Raw genomic sequence first — 17,400 nt, 5'->3', positions numbered from 1 at the left:
TGTGGCTCACTTCATTCTTTATAGCCCTTTAAATATTTATCTACGTTCCTGGATCGCAAATAATGAATTAATGTCGTTGCTTTTGGATTCAGTCAGACAAAACACATCAAAAGTACAGCCAAGTAGAATTTTTTGCATTTTTAAATCTTTTATAATTGCGCTACAACAAAACAAAGCAAAAGGGAAAAAACACAAGGGTACAAATTAAGCTTCTAGCAGTGGCTTCTTACATGTTTGTTAAGCAACTAGCATGGAAAAATATATTTATAATTAACACATACTGTGCATTCTGATCAGAGGTGAACATCAGTTTAATTAATAGGATTTTTGTGGAAAACAAGAAATTGATGATCTTGCTTTTTTTTTTTTTTTTTTTTTTTTTAAATGGGTACTAATTGCTAAATTAGTAAGGATGGGGTGTGAACTTCTTTATGCTTCTGCTAGTGAGGTTGCCATAAAATGAAATAACACAAGAAGCCCTGCTTTAGCTGATAAGCTTTGTGAACACTGTACATGCAAAATAGCAACATGCTAGCTGATATTTGCATAGGTTAAAGTTTGTCTGGAAAACACAACTGATCTTGTAGTATAGACTGATATGAACCACTCCAAAATATCAACAACTAAAAAGAAGAAAGAAAAACTAAACAGGGGTGATGTGCTGGGAGGAGATTTATATCTTTATTGCACATTTTTGTACAGTACAGTACAGATCATGGCAAAACTACTTTGGTGTACATGATTAAAATAAATCAGGTTTAAAACAAAAAACACAGGCAAACTTGTTGATAAAAGTTGGATCCTATGATCTTCTATGAGAGCTAGCCCAAATCAAAACAACCACATATAAGATGCACAGCAGTGTTTGTCTCATGTCAACTGGTCACACTGCCAAGGCTGCGAGAATAGACACCTTAACCACTTCCCCCCCTACCGGGAGGACCTTTAGTAATCCCTGCCTTAAATAGTTTAGCACAAGGAATTAACTCATGCAATCTCATTCCAGCTTTAAATGGCCGCAGGCTTGAAAAGTCAAGGTGGAGATGGAAGTGAGCTTCACTTGAACAGGAAAGAATACAGGGACAACCACCCACATGTGACTAGATAAAATGTACAGCAGTTGGGAGCTTAACTCTGGTTCAGTTCAGGCAAATAAAAGTATGCGATCAGCTTTGGGAGAAAAACTTGGTCATGGTTTGGGATACTTTACACAGCTGTTTACATGTTAAACAGAGAAACGCTTTAGCAATCACACAAACATCACTGACATAACCGAAAACACATGGATAATTAGGTGGTCATAACACTTTCACATAAAGCCAGCCAAAAAGAAACACGACTACTGCTGCCGCTGATGATGGAGGGAATAAAAAGAGGAGTTTAGAAAGTGTGTGTTTAGCCGTTTCATCAGTGGAGTATATTAGACAGGCTTGTAAACTTTTATGCAAAATAACATTAACAATATTCCCTCGATACAAAGAAGGCCAATACAAATGCAAAACATTGTCTGGTGATACATACTGAAGCAAAATAAAACTAAATCACTGAAAAGAGACAGTAGTTCACCAATTAAAAACAAAAACACAAGAATAAATACTGTGATATAGACACACACACACACACACACACACACACCAAAACAAAACTGAATTCACCAAGAGTTTAACAAACAGCAAAATCTAAACAGAAAGGCCCCAGATGTAACTATATGGATGGAGTATTAAAGAATTTTTTTTTTTTTTTTTTTTTTTAAACTGTAAATGAGGAGATGTTTGGTGATTTTCTACTTGCAAGAAGAGCTGGAGTACATGTTTGAGTGATTTGCATGTTAAGAATATCCTTCAAATCCCTTCTATTTAAAAAACAAAACAAAAAACGTATCTACACAAGCATTCAAGTATCGCACCTGTTTGGATATTGAATGAAAAAAAACAAACAAACAAACAAACAAAAAAAACAAACAAAAAAAAAACAAAACAAAAAACCACAGAGTAAAAAAGCCAAAACACTGTTTTAAAAAAATTTTTTAAAATCATTTTTCAATGGACACCATAGACCATCATTCTTGGAAAATAATGCACAATATGTCCCATGATTTCTTACATAAATGAATATTTTATACATTTATGTTAAATGATCATTAAGGCGGTATTTCTAACTTTGCGATAAAAGAAGAGGATCGAATGCAAGTGGTCTCCAGTGACTTTAAGAAATATCTTATACTCTGTTATCAGTGCTATGTTTGTAGAGTCAGTGTCTAAAACTGCCTGTTCATCGTTTTATTTTACCTAGATTCAAAAACACAAATTTCCTGAATGAATCAGAAATCTTGTAGAGTGATTCTTGTGTTTGTTTTTACCCCTTTGACTAAGTGGAGGTCCAGACATGCACACTGAGAATCACTCATCTAGACTGATGTGTTAGCTTACGCAAAGCAGTAATCGATGTGAGTCAGCAGCTCCCTGTGACGACTGGTGGGATAAGGCGCCCGACACTTTGGGCACTCCAGGAAACTCTCGTCCAGGAGGTTGGTGACTTTAGATGGGGATGTAGGGCCAAGAGGGTTTTCAATAGTGAGACGCTCAAACTCGAGGCTATTATACGAGCTGGGCTCTGAAAAGCGAGCATTTGGCTGCTTCTGAAACACAAAACATGACAATACATTCATTTAGCAGAAGCCCTGGTGCTTTAATTGGATACAAAAATGGGACTGAAGTCTTGGACGCCAGTGTTCAACAAGAGCCATCACATTTCTTCTCCATTATTAAAGTCTAACACTTACAGCAGATTCCAGGTTTGCAATCTGATCACGGGCCTTGCGAAGCTCCTTCAGCACCTTATGTAACTGGTGCTGCATGCTCTGACGATCAATTTTTTCATTCTCAAAGTCCTTGGCAGAGAGTTGGATCTTAGGACGGGCAGAAATAAACGGGAAGTAGAGAGCACAAGTGGGAACAGTTTGGATTGCAACACTTAAAAAACACTGCTCAAAACTGTTACAACTCTACATCACATACTACCCAGAAGGGCCGTGCTGACAGATTTTCCACTCATAAGTGGGTGGTGAACATTAAGATTGTGCAATCAGTAATTACTGATCTCTCAGTTTGTTTGACTTCTCACAGTTCCTAGTGATTATATATTTGTTTTAATAAATCCAACACTCAATTACAAACAAAGATTCCTATCAAGAGGAACAATTTGGGTAAAATGTAAACGCAGAGTGTTACCTGTTGCTCCAGTGCTGCGATTCTTCTCTGCTCTTCCTTCTGGCTCAGGAGGGACTTCTGCAGCATATTTACCTGTGAAGCACATGATCAAGGCAAGGCAAACACACTTGTATAGCACCATTAAAGAGTAACACACATGCTATCATTCAGTTCTTTTCTTTTCAGATAACCCTGGAGCTGTGTTTTATTTAAATATGCTGGTACATCTATTGTGCTTTTGCACTTTACTTATTAAATATAATTGCTAATGGATGAGGTCTTTCCATTTTATATGCAACCCTATGAATGCAGACTTTTTTAGCATTACAAATGTTTTGAAAGAAAGACTTTGATAAATAAATAAATATTACTGAATAGTGACTAAAGGAGACAAGACCCCGAATGGGAGTCTCACCTGCAATAGAAGCTCAGCAGATCTCCTCTTCTCCTCCTCCAATCTGATATCCATATTCTCCAGTTCCACCCTCATTCTGTCTGCACGCTCAGACGACTCCTTTCTCTCCTCACAGACTGCATGTCTGGATAAATGGTTTATTTATTCCATAAAGGTATCAGCAATATTCACATTTGTAGTACTTAGACATCAGTTAAAGCCATTAACAGTCACTATGTGTGGATTCTTAAGGGCTCTTCAGTGTCACCCCTCTGTATTCAAGAACCTGGGCTTGTAAACTTCTTTTGCATAAGTTGCAAAGCCAGTTGGAATCCATAAATAAATCAGCTAACTGTATATTCAAAGGAAGTGTCCCATTTAACCTGGAGTTTGGCCACATCCACCTTAGTTAGGTGCTAGGACTTTCTTTACCTGTTGCTAAGTCGCTCTGCCTGCAGATCCATCTTGGCCTCCTCCAGCTCTTTGCACTTGTCTTCGTACTTCCTCAGAAAGGATGACAGCTCGCAGCACTTGTCGTCGTACTTCCTCTGCAGTGTCAACATCTCCTCCTGAACCCTGGTGACCTGCTCCCGCTGAGAGTGCAGCTCAGCCTGAGCTTTCAAGGCCTACCAGGTGCAGACAGGGCAAATTGTAGGATATTTTATACATTTCGCCTACTTCGTTCTTTAAAGGAATGCTATAGCTCAGTTACAAAGACATCTGAATTCAAGAAATGCTCAGTGAAACTAGCCCAGTTGCTTTCTTTTAAATCGATGTGAATTTCAGTGAATTTGCACATTGTTTGATAGAGACTGCAAGAATTATCAGCATGAGCAGCACAAGCCACAACATGGAGAATATATAAAGAAAGGGGAGCAATCTGGCAAAGTTGTTAATCAAAATGAGTAAATTGTGATTACATGAAATCTGCTTGGCATTTACCTGCTCCCGATGGACACCGAGCTCCTGTCTGGCTCTGGTAACCTGCTCTTTTTGGCTCTCCAGGTCTTTCTGCATCCCAGACACCAAGTGGTCATATTGGCTTTTCAGCTGAGATTCCTTTTCTGGATCTGCCAAGTTGGCAGGAGCTGAGACAAGTAGTGTTAGTCAGCAAATGAAGAAGCTAATAAAAACATTATTTGCAGTGAAAATGTTAGAATTATCTTTGTGAAAGCTGTATGGAAGGCTCAATCCTGACCGCTACTGGATTTGAACACATTTTTATTCCGACATCATCACCCATTAAATCCTTTTCTAATTCAAAGCCTGTTGCTGTTGCATTTTATTTAACTTAAAAAACAAAAATCTCCAAACTACATTCATTTTCCTGGCTTGCCCCCTTCACTTTCCATGCCATGTGTGTCTCAAAAAAAGCTGCTTGTTAGGCCAAAAGAAAATTTTCCATTTACTGTATGATTGTTGTGAATAATAAGGGAATAGTGAGCGAAGCCAATTCAGTTCCCCCCACACTTCCTACCCTCTGGACTGGCCTCTTGTTTGGTTTGTTGCTGCTTTGCCTGAGCCAGCTGCTGTTCCAGCTCTAAAATACGGGCCAGGACAGACTGCACATAGGCCTCTCTCTGCTGGTCGTACACAAGCCACTGCTGGTTCTTCTCCAGAGCCTGGTAGGGAGAGAGACACAGCCTACAATGACAAACTGAATCCTATACACTATATGTGAACTTTTCAGCTGCTCAAATTCATGAGCACATCATTCGTTAGCAGGATACAGATGATTCGTTACAAATAGGTGAACATCATCTTGCTGGACTCACATCTTTCAGTTGATCTTGTATCATTACGAGGTCTGCAGCAGGTGCCTGTCCATTCTGGAGAGAGAAAACGTCTTTAGGTTCACTCGAGTTGGATTTATGCAGCATTAGCATCAACACTTACATCTGATCTAGCCATCATAAAAATGTTAATACTTTCATTAAGAAAAGATTGGGTTTCATTCGTATTAGCAAATCCTAATAATAAAAGGTCTATGCAATATGCATCCGAGCTGTGGAGCTGCTGTCTGCACCTGTGCCTTCCTTTTACTATAATTGTTCTGGACATAGCAGAGTCTTAAAGGTGAATTTTAAAAAAGTGGCTCATTCAAGGCAGCCAAAGCTCTCGGAAAATAAAGAGACCCTGTCATTCCCCCAGCAATACAAGAACCAAATCACGTGATGATTGCAGCTTGTTTGTCTGTCCATTTGCCAGGAGATTGCACAGAAACGAAGACAAAGAAACTTGGTGGAGAGTTGCAGCGTGCAAAGGAAGGAAAAACAGAAGGATGCACTCTCACAGCATCCTCTGGTTTTATAGTACTGCAGGTCAGCTGAGTTGTATGTGCTGCATTTGTGTTATTCTGTTTATCCAGCTTCAAGGGCAAATACTCATACACTAAAAACTTCAGGCTATACAAGGTTGAGACAACAAAAGGTGTAGCAGGTTTAGGTTTTTCCATCTTCTAAATGAGAACGAAAAGAAAAACACTATCGCAAATTATCAGCACAAGCACTGGTTTTAATAGATCCATGTGAGAGACGAGGATATCAAATCTGGTGCAAATTCTATTCATCGCTAGAGACAGAGTCATCTCCTAATTCTGTCACCCTAACTCTGATACCTACATGGCCGATCCCAGCAGCTCCTATAAAACCTTCACAGCGCTGTTGGAGTATGCATCTAAATGATCATCTCTGTGCTAAAGCTCTGTGAGCAACGTGATGGATTTGAATGTGCAGCCTATAAACTATGCCCACTAACAGCTTTTCCAAATTCAAGAAGAAGAGAAATAGGTGGCGTGGTCAGATTATATCTAGCAATGTAAAACCTGCTAAACGAAGCGGAGAGTATTGCTGTAAAAAACAAAACATAACCTTGAAGATATTAAGACATAAGAATTAAAAAAAAAAAAATAAAATCCATAGAGCTCTGCATGAAAAGACTACAAAGGCAACAAGTACCAACTACTCCTCCCACATATCAAGTAATTCAAGTATTGCACTGTAATGCTTTCCAGCCTTGGACTCAAGTTAGATTGTTTTTATACTGTTTCAAGTCTAAGACCATTTACATTCAACCAGCATTAACACCCTTCTGGTGACCTTCATGAGTAACAAAAAAGGAAAAGAAGAAGAAGGAAATAAGAAATCTCTGGGCTTCTTGTAAAAAAAGAAAAAGAAAACTACTTTTGATTTTGAGTAATATTTGAACCACAATGGAAAGCAAGGAGATAAAAAAATAAATTTTGTGATAGTGCTGTTTTGTACATCACTGAATAATGTTTTCTGTGTGTGTGTGTGTAACCGATTATGATTAAAACAGCAGGACTTTGATAAAATATACTGCGGGTGAACTCCATTTAAAACACAGGCTGAATTGATTTTTACGTTTGTAGTACTATGAGCAGGGCTTCAGCAGCCCCACCTCCAGAAAGGTACTTTTGTCCACAAAGGGAGGTATGACATGACTGAGTCTTCCTCAAGTCCCTACTTGTGATTTTTGCCACCAAAGCCTCTTCAGAAGCCAAGAGGAATCCTGATGGGCAGCAGGACCTGCTGCACTCAAAGCATCAAAGGGCTACCTTTAAGAGCCTACAGTGACAAAGGAAGTGGCACCTGCAGATTCACTGAAGGCTCTCACACTGCTGAATATGAATTATTTGATGCTTTAGTCAAAGTGTTATTTGAACAAAGATGCTATTTTGTCCTTCATGACACTATTGTGAAGGCTGTGATACTGCCAGGGGTGCTAATAGCTGGCAAAGAAGACAAAGGGAAAAATATTTTCATTATAAGCAATGTGTAATTTGAGACTTTCATTAGAACAAATTAGTAAATCTGCTGCAGCTAATGTTAGATGATGAAGAATATAATTGGAGGTCACACAGTGCCACCTAATGGACAAATAAACAGCTGCACTTGGATTTTCAAACAAACCTCATCTCATGAAGTAGTTATTGAAGAAAAATAAATAAATAAAAAAAGAGAAAAAGCTTCTAGTGAAATGTGAGGGAAAAAAATGAAAGTCTAAGGTGCATCAACCTCTGATCAAAACAAATGCCTTTACCACGAGCAAATATTACACTTATATTTTACTTTTAGTCAGCCTCCAGTTTTGTAACACAAGTCAAGCAACAGCTAAAACTGAATTTAATTTGACCAGATTGTTACAAAACAAAAGAAACAGCTCTACTGCATCAGCACTATAGATACAGAAGAAGGGAAAAAATAAATCAGAGGAGGATATTAGAATGGGAGGCAGAGGACAGAAAGCTGTTGCAGGATTTAATCCGAGACCAGGGGGAAAATTTGCTGTCAGAGGAAGGGATATAACTACTCAAGCAACTCTGTTCCTTGGCGATTTCTGACAAAAAGAGGGTGCAACTTTTTCCTAAAGTTTTTCTCTTTTTCTTCACACTCAAATAAAATGATTTGTGCTAGCCCAGGCGTACTCATAAATGCATGCAGTCATGGTATAAAGAAAGTGCATGTTGGGTTTTACAAATTAAGACAATTAAAAAAAAAAGTCAGGTTCTTGTCAAGTTCTACATTTTAAAAAAAACCTCAGATAAAAAACAAGATGTGATATATTACACTGTGTATTTATTTGGCAAAAAAGAAGCCAAAATGTAGAAACACTGTGTGGGAAAAACTGAATAAAACTTGCGATTGAGTAGCTTGTAGAACCACATTTAGCAGCAAAAGATAGAAGTAATTGCTTTCTGCATGACTTTATCAGTCTCTTCATCATTGTGTCTGGACTTTATGTGATTTCAACGCACTGATTTTTCTTTTTCAGCTATTCTGTTGCAGATTTGGGACTTTGTTCTTCTGTATAAGCCAATTTAGGCCAAGCTTTAACTGTCAGACAGATGGTCAACTCGATGACTGCAAAGCGCCCAGACCCTGTGACTACAAAACAAGCCCAAATCATCACCCCTCCATCACCATGCTTGACAGCTGATACGAGGAGTTTGTGCTGATATGCTGCGTTTGGTTTTCACCAAATGTGGCGCTGTGCATTTGGTCTTGTCCCTCCAAAGTCTTGTTATTTGCTCAGATCTAACTTTGCAAAACTAAATCGTACTGCTGTGTTATTTTTAGAGAGACGTTTTTTTGCTGGCAACCTTTCCAAGCAAGTCATACAATTAGAAAAAGACTAAAGTATCATCATGAACTTGAAGATTTAACAAGTTAACGGAGGGCTGTAGAGTCTGAGATGTTGCTCCTGGGTTGTTGTTGTTGTTTTTTTTTTTGCAGTTTCTCTGAGCTTTGCAAAGACTTACCTTAGGGGATAGTGGTATGCGCTTATCGTGCGCTTAGTGTAATAAAACGAATACCACTATAGTAGTAGATTTTAAAAACGAGTAGAGTACAGATTAATAAGGCAACTGGTCGTTTGTAAAAGGAGACACTGACCCTGGCTAATAAAATCAGAGGTTATAATATCAACCTAACGTCACCTGGGTTTCTAGAGTCTGACATCGGGCAGAAACAGTGGCCAGCTTGTTTTTCAGATTCTCCGTCTCCTGTGACAAACTCTGGAACAACGCGTCTCTCTGCTCTGCTTCTTTCCTCCGCTGCTCCAGCTGAGCTTGCAGCGACGCCACCACCTGAAATGCACACAAAACAACACAAAGCAAACAACAACTTGACTAGCCTCCAAAACAACCTGTAGCCAAAACAACACAATTCTCTTTAAGCAGGGATGGTTTGTGTTTTCCAGGCAATTATCCCCTTCACACAACTGACATAGCACAGCTGGCTGACAGTGTGCTGGTCCACACAGCAGCTCCAATTTCTTTCTTTCTTTCTTTCTTTCTTTCTTTCTTTCTTTCTTTTTTTTAAAGTGCATTTCTTGATGAAGGTTAACAACCACAAGGCAAATGTGATTAATATCTGGGTTACATGAAATATTGATATTCTATTTGTCAGAGTGTGTCATTTCCATGTTTAGTTATTCTAGCTAGCCCAAATTAAACACCAACAGAACTTCAAAAATAGACAAAAGCAAAGTCTACAGCATAGCAGTAACTTGTTTTGAATGTTAATCCACGCAAAAAGACCCACTGCAGACAGATAGCTTATGAGTCAAGTGAACAGCTCATAACACCATGTGTTAGTATGCCGTTTCTGTTAGTCGTCAAAACTTCACTTTGCTGAGCTGCTGTCAAGATGAGATAGAAGCCATTTCCCCCCAACTGTTTTTGTGGCAGCTTACTGGAATTCTAGTACATTTTTTTCCCTCTCTCTTTCTGACAGTTGTCTGCTGCTAGCAATACATATGCCACCAATACAATGCCACGAATGCAACATATCTTGAAAAGTCGAGTACTCTCAAAGATACAGCTGCAAGTCTATCTTGTCATTCTGAGCTGAAAAGTGTCCAACTATCTGACCACGTTCACAGAGGACTTCTTGATGGATAGAGCTATAAGAGTCGACTGTATATGTGATTTTTAACAGTGTATTTCTGTAGAGAGGTGTTGTGTGTACCTCTCCTCCTTTAGCTGACGGCTGCTGTCTCAGAGTTTCCAGCTCCTGCTCTTTCACCAGCAACTGCTGGTTGTTCCTCTCTCTCAAGGTCTCGAGGGAAAGAATCCTCTGAAACAAAAAATATTAGACACACACACACACACACATATAACAAAAAAAAAAACAAGGAAGTGCTACAGGTGCTTAATGTTACTGAGAAAGCCAAGACCTCCTTTTACCTCCAGCAGCTTGCTTTTGTCCGCATCGGGCGGTTTGATGTGCCGTTTGGCCAGGTCATCAATCTTTTTTTTCAGGTGAGCATTTTCTTTCTTGACTTTTTCCAGCTCTGCCTCAGCCTTGGAGCCAGGGCTGCTGGATTTGAAACCCAACTTGGCAACTATGGTTTCTTTGGCACTTTTAGATGTCATGGCTGCTTCTGTTGTTACTAAGTGCAGTGCTCTGGGAAGAAAAGTAAAGTGACTGTGCTGGTGTTGGATCCACCAGAAAGTATGCAGTTTAATTTGAATCAAAGAATTTCGTGCAAGCACTCCAAGTGAAGAGCAGCTCACAACACACCCTCAGCTATGAACACAGCGAAATGAAAAACAGAGACAGAAGTGGAACTGACTATTAATAATAAATTTTTACAAAAGGCGAGTTGAGTCAAAATCGACACACCCGTCGTGCTTTCAATGAACATCGACATTTCCTACATCTTTTTCTATTTCATTTAGTCCAATATTGGAATAAGTTTAATTCCTCACATTTACATTGCATAGTGCCAATAAAAGAAAATCCTTTCATGTTAATTAAACATGAGAAGAATAAAATAAAAACATGACAGCTGATTACACTACCAATTCTCGTGCGCATGTCAATCGTAGCTAGCAAACACAAATTAACGCAATATTATTTTTTCTGTCGTACACGTAGTGTTGAAAACAAACGTTATAGGCATACACACACAACCAAACAAAATATTTAAATATTTAATACTTACAAAGAGAACACGGAGACGGAAGTTATCCACTAAATATTGTCTGTTTTGTTGCGAGACCGTTTTTAAACGACACTTTCGTTTCCTGAAGTTTGAATTGGCGCGCGTTGACGTCACGCCCGTGACGTGCGCCGAGGTGCGCATGCTTATGTATCCTTGGGTATCCCGAATAGTGAAATGTTGGGCGGTTCAACGGGGGGCAAAAAAATCTCTGTAAAGGTAATTTGAAACGCTATTTATTTAATGTCGTGCATTTACATACGAGAACCCTCAGAAGTCTAACTAATTAGGAAGTAGAGTAATTATTTATTTATTTAGCTTTTTGGCCAACGGCTCCTCGTTTTTGTTAGCCCGGGCTGTCTGTTGCGCTTTATGAAACGAACAGACAGATTAGAGCTAGTTTGGCTAGTTGAACCTGCATGTGAGAAACAACAGGCTCTTGCCTTTGCAATACACGAAATATTTAAAGGCGATTTTATAGAAAGCTCCGAGACTTATGATTTGTCAGTGATTGATACTGAAGTGACATTGGAAATCTATTCGGATCAGATACTGTATATGAACAGTTATCTGAATAAATTTTTTTTAAAACCTCCACTTCAATGGATTTAAAATAAATGAGATTTAATTAACAATGAGGAATTTCAGCTTTAGGCCAGCTTTAGCATTTCGGATTTCAAAACACTTTCCACTGGGTTTAACTAATGTTGTGGTGTGTCATCTGCAATAAAGAGTCATTTTTAAATTTATTATTATTATTTTGCCTAATAACCATCAGTTAATGTGTGATAAATTTCATTCACAAGACGTAGTTTGAGGGAATCCATCCATCTTTTTCAGGTTATCCAATTCAGGGTTCCAGGGGGGCTGCAGCCTACACCCGCTGTCATGGGATGAAAACTGACCTTGGGCAGGTTTTTCTATTGCAGGGATAACACAGAGAGAACTAACTTAGAATCACCATTTAACCTAACATGCATGTATTCTGACTTGGGGAGGAGTACCTGGAGGGAATCCATACAGGCACAGGCAGAACATGCACTAGTAGATTCAAATCCTGGACCCTCTTGCTGTGAGGCGATGGTGCTAACCACCACTGCACAACCATGCTTAGCAGCTTAAAGAAATTTTGTGTGCAATTATTCTTGGTCTCAAACTGGGCAAGCTTTCTAATCTTTGTGCATCTTTGCCCTCAGCTTTACACTCCTGAACCCATCTTGATTTTAGACTTGAACAGTCATGGCGAGCATTAGACTGGCTAGATATGGTGAAGGCTTACCACAAAAATAATTCCGCAATTATGTATTTTCAGGTGTCTTTCTGTGCTCTTCAAGGCCTTTGTGGTGCTACTGTTAATTTTATATTTTTATTTTTTAACTGTAATGATGCCCTTCAACGTCACGCGGGGCCACATACTGAGAGAGCCACTGAGCAGCTACTAAATGCAAATTCAGCACTTGGAAGTCAACTCCAGACTTTTTGTTTCCTTAATTTATTTAGGAAATGGCAAAGAAGCCCCGGACACCTGACCACGAAACTGCCTTTCACTCAACCATCTTTTGAGATTGTAAAAAACAGGGGAAAGTGTCTGTACTTTCCAAATAGATAACCCAATATTCAAACCCCTTGAATTATAGCTGGTCACATTTTAATTGCCTCATTTCAAACCCATTGTGGTTGTGTACAGAAAAAAATATGCCACTGTACGTATCACATATGGAGGCTACATTAATCACTTTATACAATTGCTTAATGTGTTTTTTTAAAAGCAGCAGATGTGAAGACAGGGAAAGAGAACTGAAGCTGGTGTATGTTTTATTTTTACCTTCAGGCTAATTTTGATTAAATTTAGAGTGTTAATACTATGCATGAGCTACAGTGAGCCTGTGTTTGAATAATAATACTACATAGAAACAGGGTTCAGTCTTGAGGGTTGCCACTTCTTAGCTTCTACAACAGAAACCTGTAAACACAGCAACATAACCTTGATGTTTTCACTGGTTCTATTTTCAGTGTTTTATGAAGTTGTTTTAATTAGTCACTCCTTAGTATGTTTTAGTCGCTGGTATTATATTTTATCCAGCAGGAGCACATGACCCACTGTGTATATTTTTTTCTTTTTCAATAACCTTGTTTTAAACAGCAGCGAAAAACAGCACTCAATATTTCAGCTCATGCCTTCATCAGAGTAAACAAACGTAATGAGGAGTCGGTAAACATGAAATAATCAGCCTTGTCACTCATATCAAGCACCAATTCTTGCAGTCAGTTTCGCACACATGCTTTCTGATTCTTGCTGCATTTCATGTAAGATCAGAAGATTCTGTGAGAATCCAGCAAAATGTGTCCAATAAATTTCCACTATCTCTAAACTCTGTAACTCTTTAACACATATTGCATCAAGCCGATATGTGCACACCGACCGCGAGCAAAAATCGATTTATTCATGCGAATGTAATTATTAAGTCATCCAAAAGGACTTTGCTTTTCCAAAGCAACGCACCCAGATTGCCAATTCGCATTTGGGAATTTATTGTCAGCCAGGAAAAAATGTGTTCCTCTGTTCCAGAAAATGTTTCACTACAGTGAAGTTGGGCTCGTTTTCTCTGCACTTTCTGTTCTGGGATCTAAAGTTTTACTTTTTGCCTTGTTTTTTTCTCCCACATACGCTATCTACAACCACAGGGGTCTTTAAGCGTATAAATAACTCTGCTAGTAGGGCAAGTAATGCACTTCCAACCAAAAACCAGTCCTGAATCGAATCTTTTTTATTCTTTATGCTCAAAATGTTTCTTCAGTGGGCTATTGTGGAAATGCGTCGGATCTTTTCAAACAAGATAAATCTAAAAAGCCCTTCAAGGTTTTCTTTGAATTGATTTGAAGTAAAGGGCAAATTCTTCAAAATTCAATATGGATTTGATCGGACAAAGGTGAAAACTTAAATACGCAGAGTATTCATGCAAGTAAATACACAGCAATGGTTTTATTTGATGTACTGCCAACAGCCAATATTCTCTACACCTCCTTAAGGCTTCACTCTAAAAACAGTCAAATCATTTTACTAAGATAAGACCTTGTTGGACACTTGACCTTGCATCCTAACCAAAAACACATTTTGTTTTTAATCTGGAAAAAATGGTGAAGAGGCAGCTGGTTTTAAATTCCTTACAAGAAGGAATGAGAAGTCTACTGTTTATTTTCAACACAGCATGGATTTCATATGCAAGTTGAACCAAAGTTGCACAACGTTAACTTTGACTTCATACAAGTGAACAGAAATTGTCTTCAGAAATGGATTATTGCGTTAATTCAGGCAAGCCACAAAATCCACCTCAGCACACAGTCAGTGCTGTCTACAGCTGTCCACACTGGAAGTGAATCGCTCATCGTGCATTGCTCTGAAGCTGACAGCTGGTTGATTTCTGACATTTTGGGCTTTGGTTGCAAAGGTGACACTCTGACGTATTTGCTACCGGTTCATATGTCAATTAAAGGTATTCTTTACTCCCACTGGTAATCCCTTCAGTTGCTTGTCAGAAATTTATCATAGATCCTAACCACATCTGGTTGCCAGCGGGTATTTTACTCGTGGTTGGCTCTCTTCCACAGTGTGTCTTTTATCCTGTCTCCCTCACATTCAGCTGATCACAGGAGATGGCTGCTCCTCCCTGAGCCTGGTGCTACTGAGGGAGGAGCAGCCATCCTCCCTACTGGGAGTTCTTCCTTTCAGCTGTCACCAAGTGCTTGCTTAAAGGGGGTTGTTTAATTTTGGGGATTTCTCTCTATTATTGTAGGGTCTTTACTGTACAATATGTTGTTGTAATTTGGCACTATATTAAAAAAACTGAATTGAATTAAAGTTCATTCACTTTATCTGGTTTCCAGTTGCCACATTTCTGCAAATCACTTTCAGTTTGTATATAGCTTAATGGGTGGGGACGATATTTAGGTGTCTTTAGTCCTTAGTCCGCCTGCAGTTGCTGTTTTAAGGTACAAGCCGCATTGTAACCCACCCCTCCATTGCTGTTCCTCTTTTCTATGATTTGTCTGAATCTATTTTTTTCTACTCTGGGGTCTTGCTGCTATTTTTCCTACCTTAGCCTTTGAGGAAGCGCAGTAGGTCCCAGTCTGGAGCCATGCTGTCAGATGTACTCTATTGGTCCTGATTGAAACATTTTAGACTGTTGTTTCTGTTCTCTCTACTTTATTTGATTGATAGTATTGATGGGTATCCTGTGTTCTGCATGATGGAAACTTTTAGTAGATAACTATTCATAGCTGTAATTATGGTGTTTGTTTTCAAGTGGTTTCTTACCATTTATTGTTATAGGAAAATTGGTTAAATAAGTCTTTTTTTCAATTATAAACTAAATCTTTTAATTAGTTGGCTGCTTTATCTCCCAGCTTATTGGGATAAGCATGAGGCCTTCTCATGGTTCCACCAGTAATGGCATTCATCATCCCAAGATACAGTCAAAACGAGGTGTCTATAGTTCTGGTCCTTGGAGATAAGCAGAGAGATGGAGAATTGCAAAAGTACCAATCAGTATGGAGCTCCAAAGGTCTGGAGCCAGATCTGCCATGCCAAAGCCAGAAAACTCTTCCCTCCAGGTTTACTCAACCAGTTAATTAAAGACAACAGTAAGACAACAGAATGGCAAGAAACATGTCTCCACATTAGGGAATCTGTAAAAGGACTTTCCGGATGGAGTTAAACATGTCGGTTCATTTTCAACATCTGTTCCTTGACTGATTAGCAGAACTGTCTGTCCCCAAGTTTCCTCATCACAGCCAGGGAGGAACTCGGCTCGTGGATCAGTCCCCTGGTGAGCCATGTCTGCATCATCAGCAGAGTGCACGCACTTCTACCATTTTGCAGCAGAACTCCTGCTGCTCTACATCACTGACCGGCCTTGCTCCTATCGCCTGGAGCTGGGTTTCTGACCTGAGCGAGGTACACTTCTACACACAGCCTTTCAGTGGAAGAGATTTTGTGCCCACAGAGAGCCATAATGCATGAGCCAAATCATCCTGATTAGATCAGATCAGATGAAACAAATGAAATTGGCCTGAAGGAAGTAAACAGTGAGAAGTTTGCATGATCTCATGTGTTCCTATTCTATATTTTGCTCCTGTACTGAAAACACAAAGGGGTGGAAGAGCTTAAATTTTACAGTTTTTGCTGTGAGCATTATTCAAGTTAAGTAGTCTGGGTAGGATGTCCCCAAGTCTTGTGGCTCTGTAAAGTTACATAATAAAAAACCCCATCTTCAGACACCTTTAGTTCTGAAATATTAAAAAGAAAAACCCCAAACCATATGTGCATAATAAAAATATTTAGCATAAACTTTGGATTCAAACCTGCAGTACTTCTGCAAAGTGAAATTCTTCATCCCCTGATTTGGTGAAAATGAGCAAGAAAAGATTGAGATGGTAAACACTGAGCCGTTGTACCGGAAATAAAAACTTAACTGACACTATTGACGGTGACATCAGCTCAGCTGTGAAAGACTATGACAAATATAAAGTTCGTTTTACAGAGAAATCCACGTACAGATCAGCAGTCTGCCTGTCCAGGCTGAAAATGAAAACTGCGACGCATTCCACAGCAGATGAATTCTAGTAAATCACTGACATTTCCTGTCTGCATGACAGAGCATTTTTAATGTCTATCACTTTGTTTGTCTATTAATTGCTTGAAATCTGTTTTTTTTCTCTGTTCTCTGACAATGCACCACCTTTATAGTTATTTCTTGGCTCCTGACATGCTGGCTGCTTACTGCAAGAAGAAAGAAGATAACAGTGATTTTTAGCTGAATTCTTGTGCACCAAAGCGAAAAGGTCCTGAAAGTCTATTTTTTTCTTTAAAGCAGCTTATTACTGTGACTGATGGTGTCCTGCATCAAGACGTATTTTTTTCATAACCTGTGATTCTGTGCTTTTCTCATGAGTTTGTCTTGGACAGGGCTCAGATGATGAAAAACAATGACATGCAGTTCTTGTGCATCAATCAGGAATTTAGCAGCATTTAGTGACAGCTGTGAGCTCTTTGCCTCGTGCTGCCAGACCACTGTCAAACATATTTAGATTTTTGTTTATATTTAGCATTGTAGAAAATATGAAAGGCAATTTTAGGAGCTACATTTGTTATGTGAGTACATGTGAGGAGTTGAGGACTGAATTGGAGTACAAGGCAGGCAAAATTTCAACAAAAATACAAAAAGCTCCAAAAGGGAATAGTAAATGGACTCGTGCTCACAGTATATAGCACCTTTCTATTCTGTGCACTCAACGAGCTTTTAACTACAAGCTACATTCACACAGTGCTGT

At 39.0% G+C, this 17,400-nt stretch overlaps 1 protein-coding gene and 1 long non-coding RNA gene across 2 annotated transcripts; one reads left to right on the top strand and one right to left on the bottom strand.

Annotated features, from left to right (window-relative positions):
- Positions 1-654: 654 nt before the first annotated feature.
- cep55l (centrosomal protein 55 like) lies at positions 655-11,202 on the bottom strand. The gene is made up of 12 exons (XM_005471250.4): positions 11,074-11,202; positions 10,313-10,532; positions 10,095-10,202; positions 9,062-9,211; positions 5,379-5,432; positions 5,081-5,225; positions 4,546-4,691; positions 4,036-4,229; positions 3,625-3,748; positions 3,231-3,302; positions 2,783-2,908; positions 655-2,638 (listed from the first exon to the last, which is right to left on the bottom strand). The coding sequence occupies exons 2-12, from the start codon at positions 10,499-10,501 to the stop codon at positions 2,426-2,428; spliced, it is 1,521 nt and encodes a 506-aa protein (XP_005471307.1). The 5' UTR covers positions 10,502-10,532; positions 11,074-11,202; the 3' UTR covers positions 655-2,425.
- Positions 11,203-11,236: 34 nt separating this feature from the next.
- Positions 11,237-13,442, top strand: LOC112847672 (uncharacterized). The gene is made up of 2 exons (XR_003221376.1): positions 11,237-11,289; positions 11,911-13,442. It is a non-coding gene; the product is annotated as an uncharacterized LOC112847672 (long non-coding RNA).
- The last annotated feature ends 3,958 nt before the right edge of the window (positions 13,443-17,400 follow it).

This window comes from Oreochromis niloticus, linkage group LG8, assembly GCF_001858045.2.
Source record: "Oreochromis niloticus isolate F11D_XX linkage group LG8, O_niloticus_UMD_NMBU, whole genome shotgun sequence".
In the NCBI taxonomy this organism is placed as follows: domain Eukaryota; kingdom Metazoa; phylum Chordata; class Actinopteri; order Cichliformes; family Cichlidae; genus Oreochromis; species Oreochromis niloticus.
This window is presented reverse-complemented; position numbering and strand designations above follow the sequence as displayed.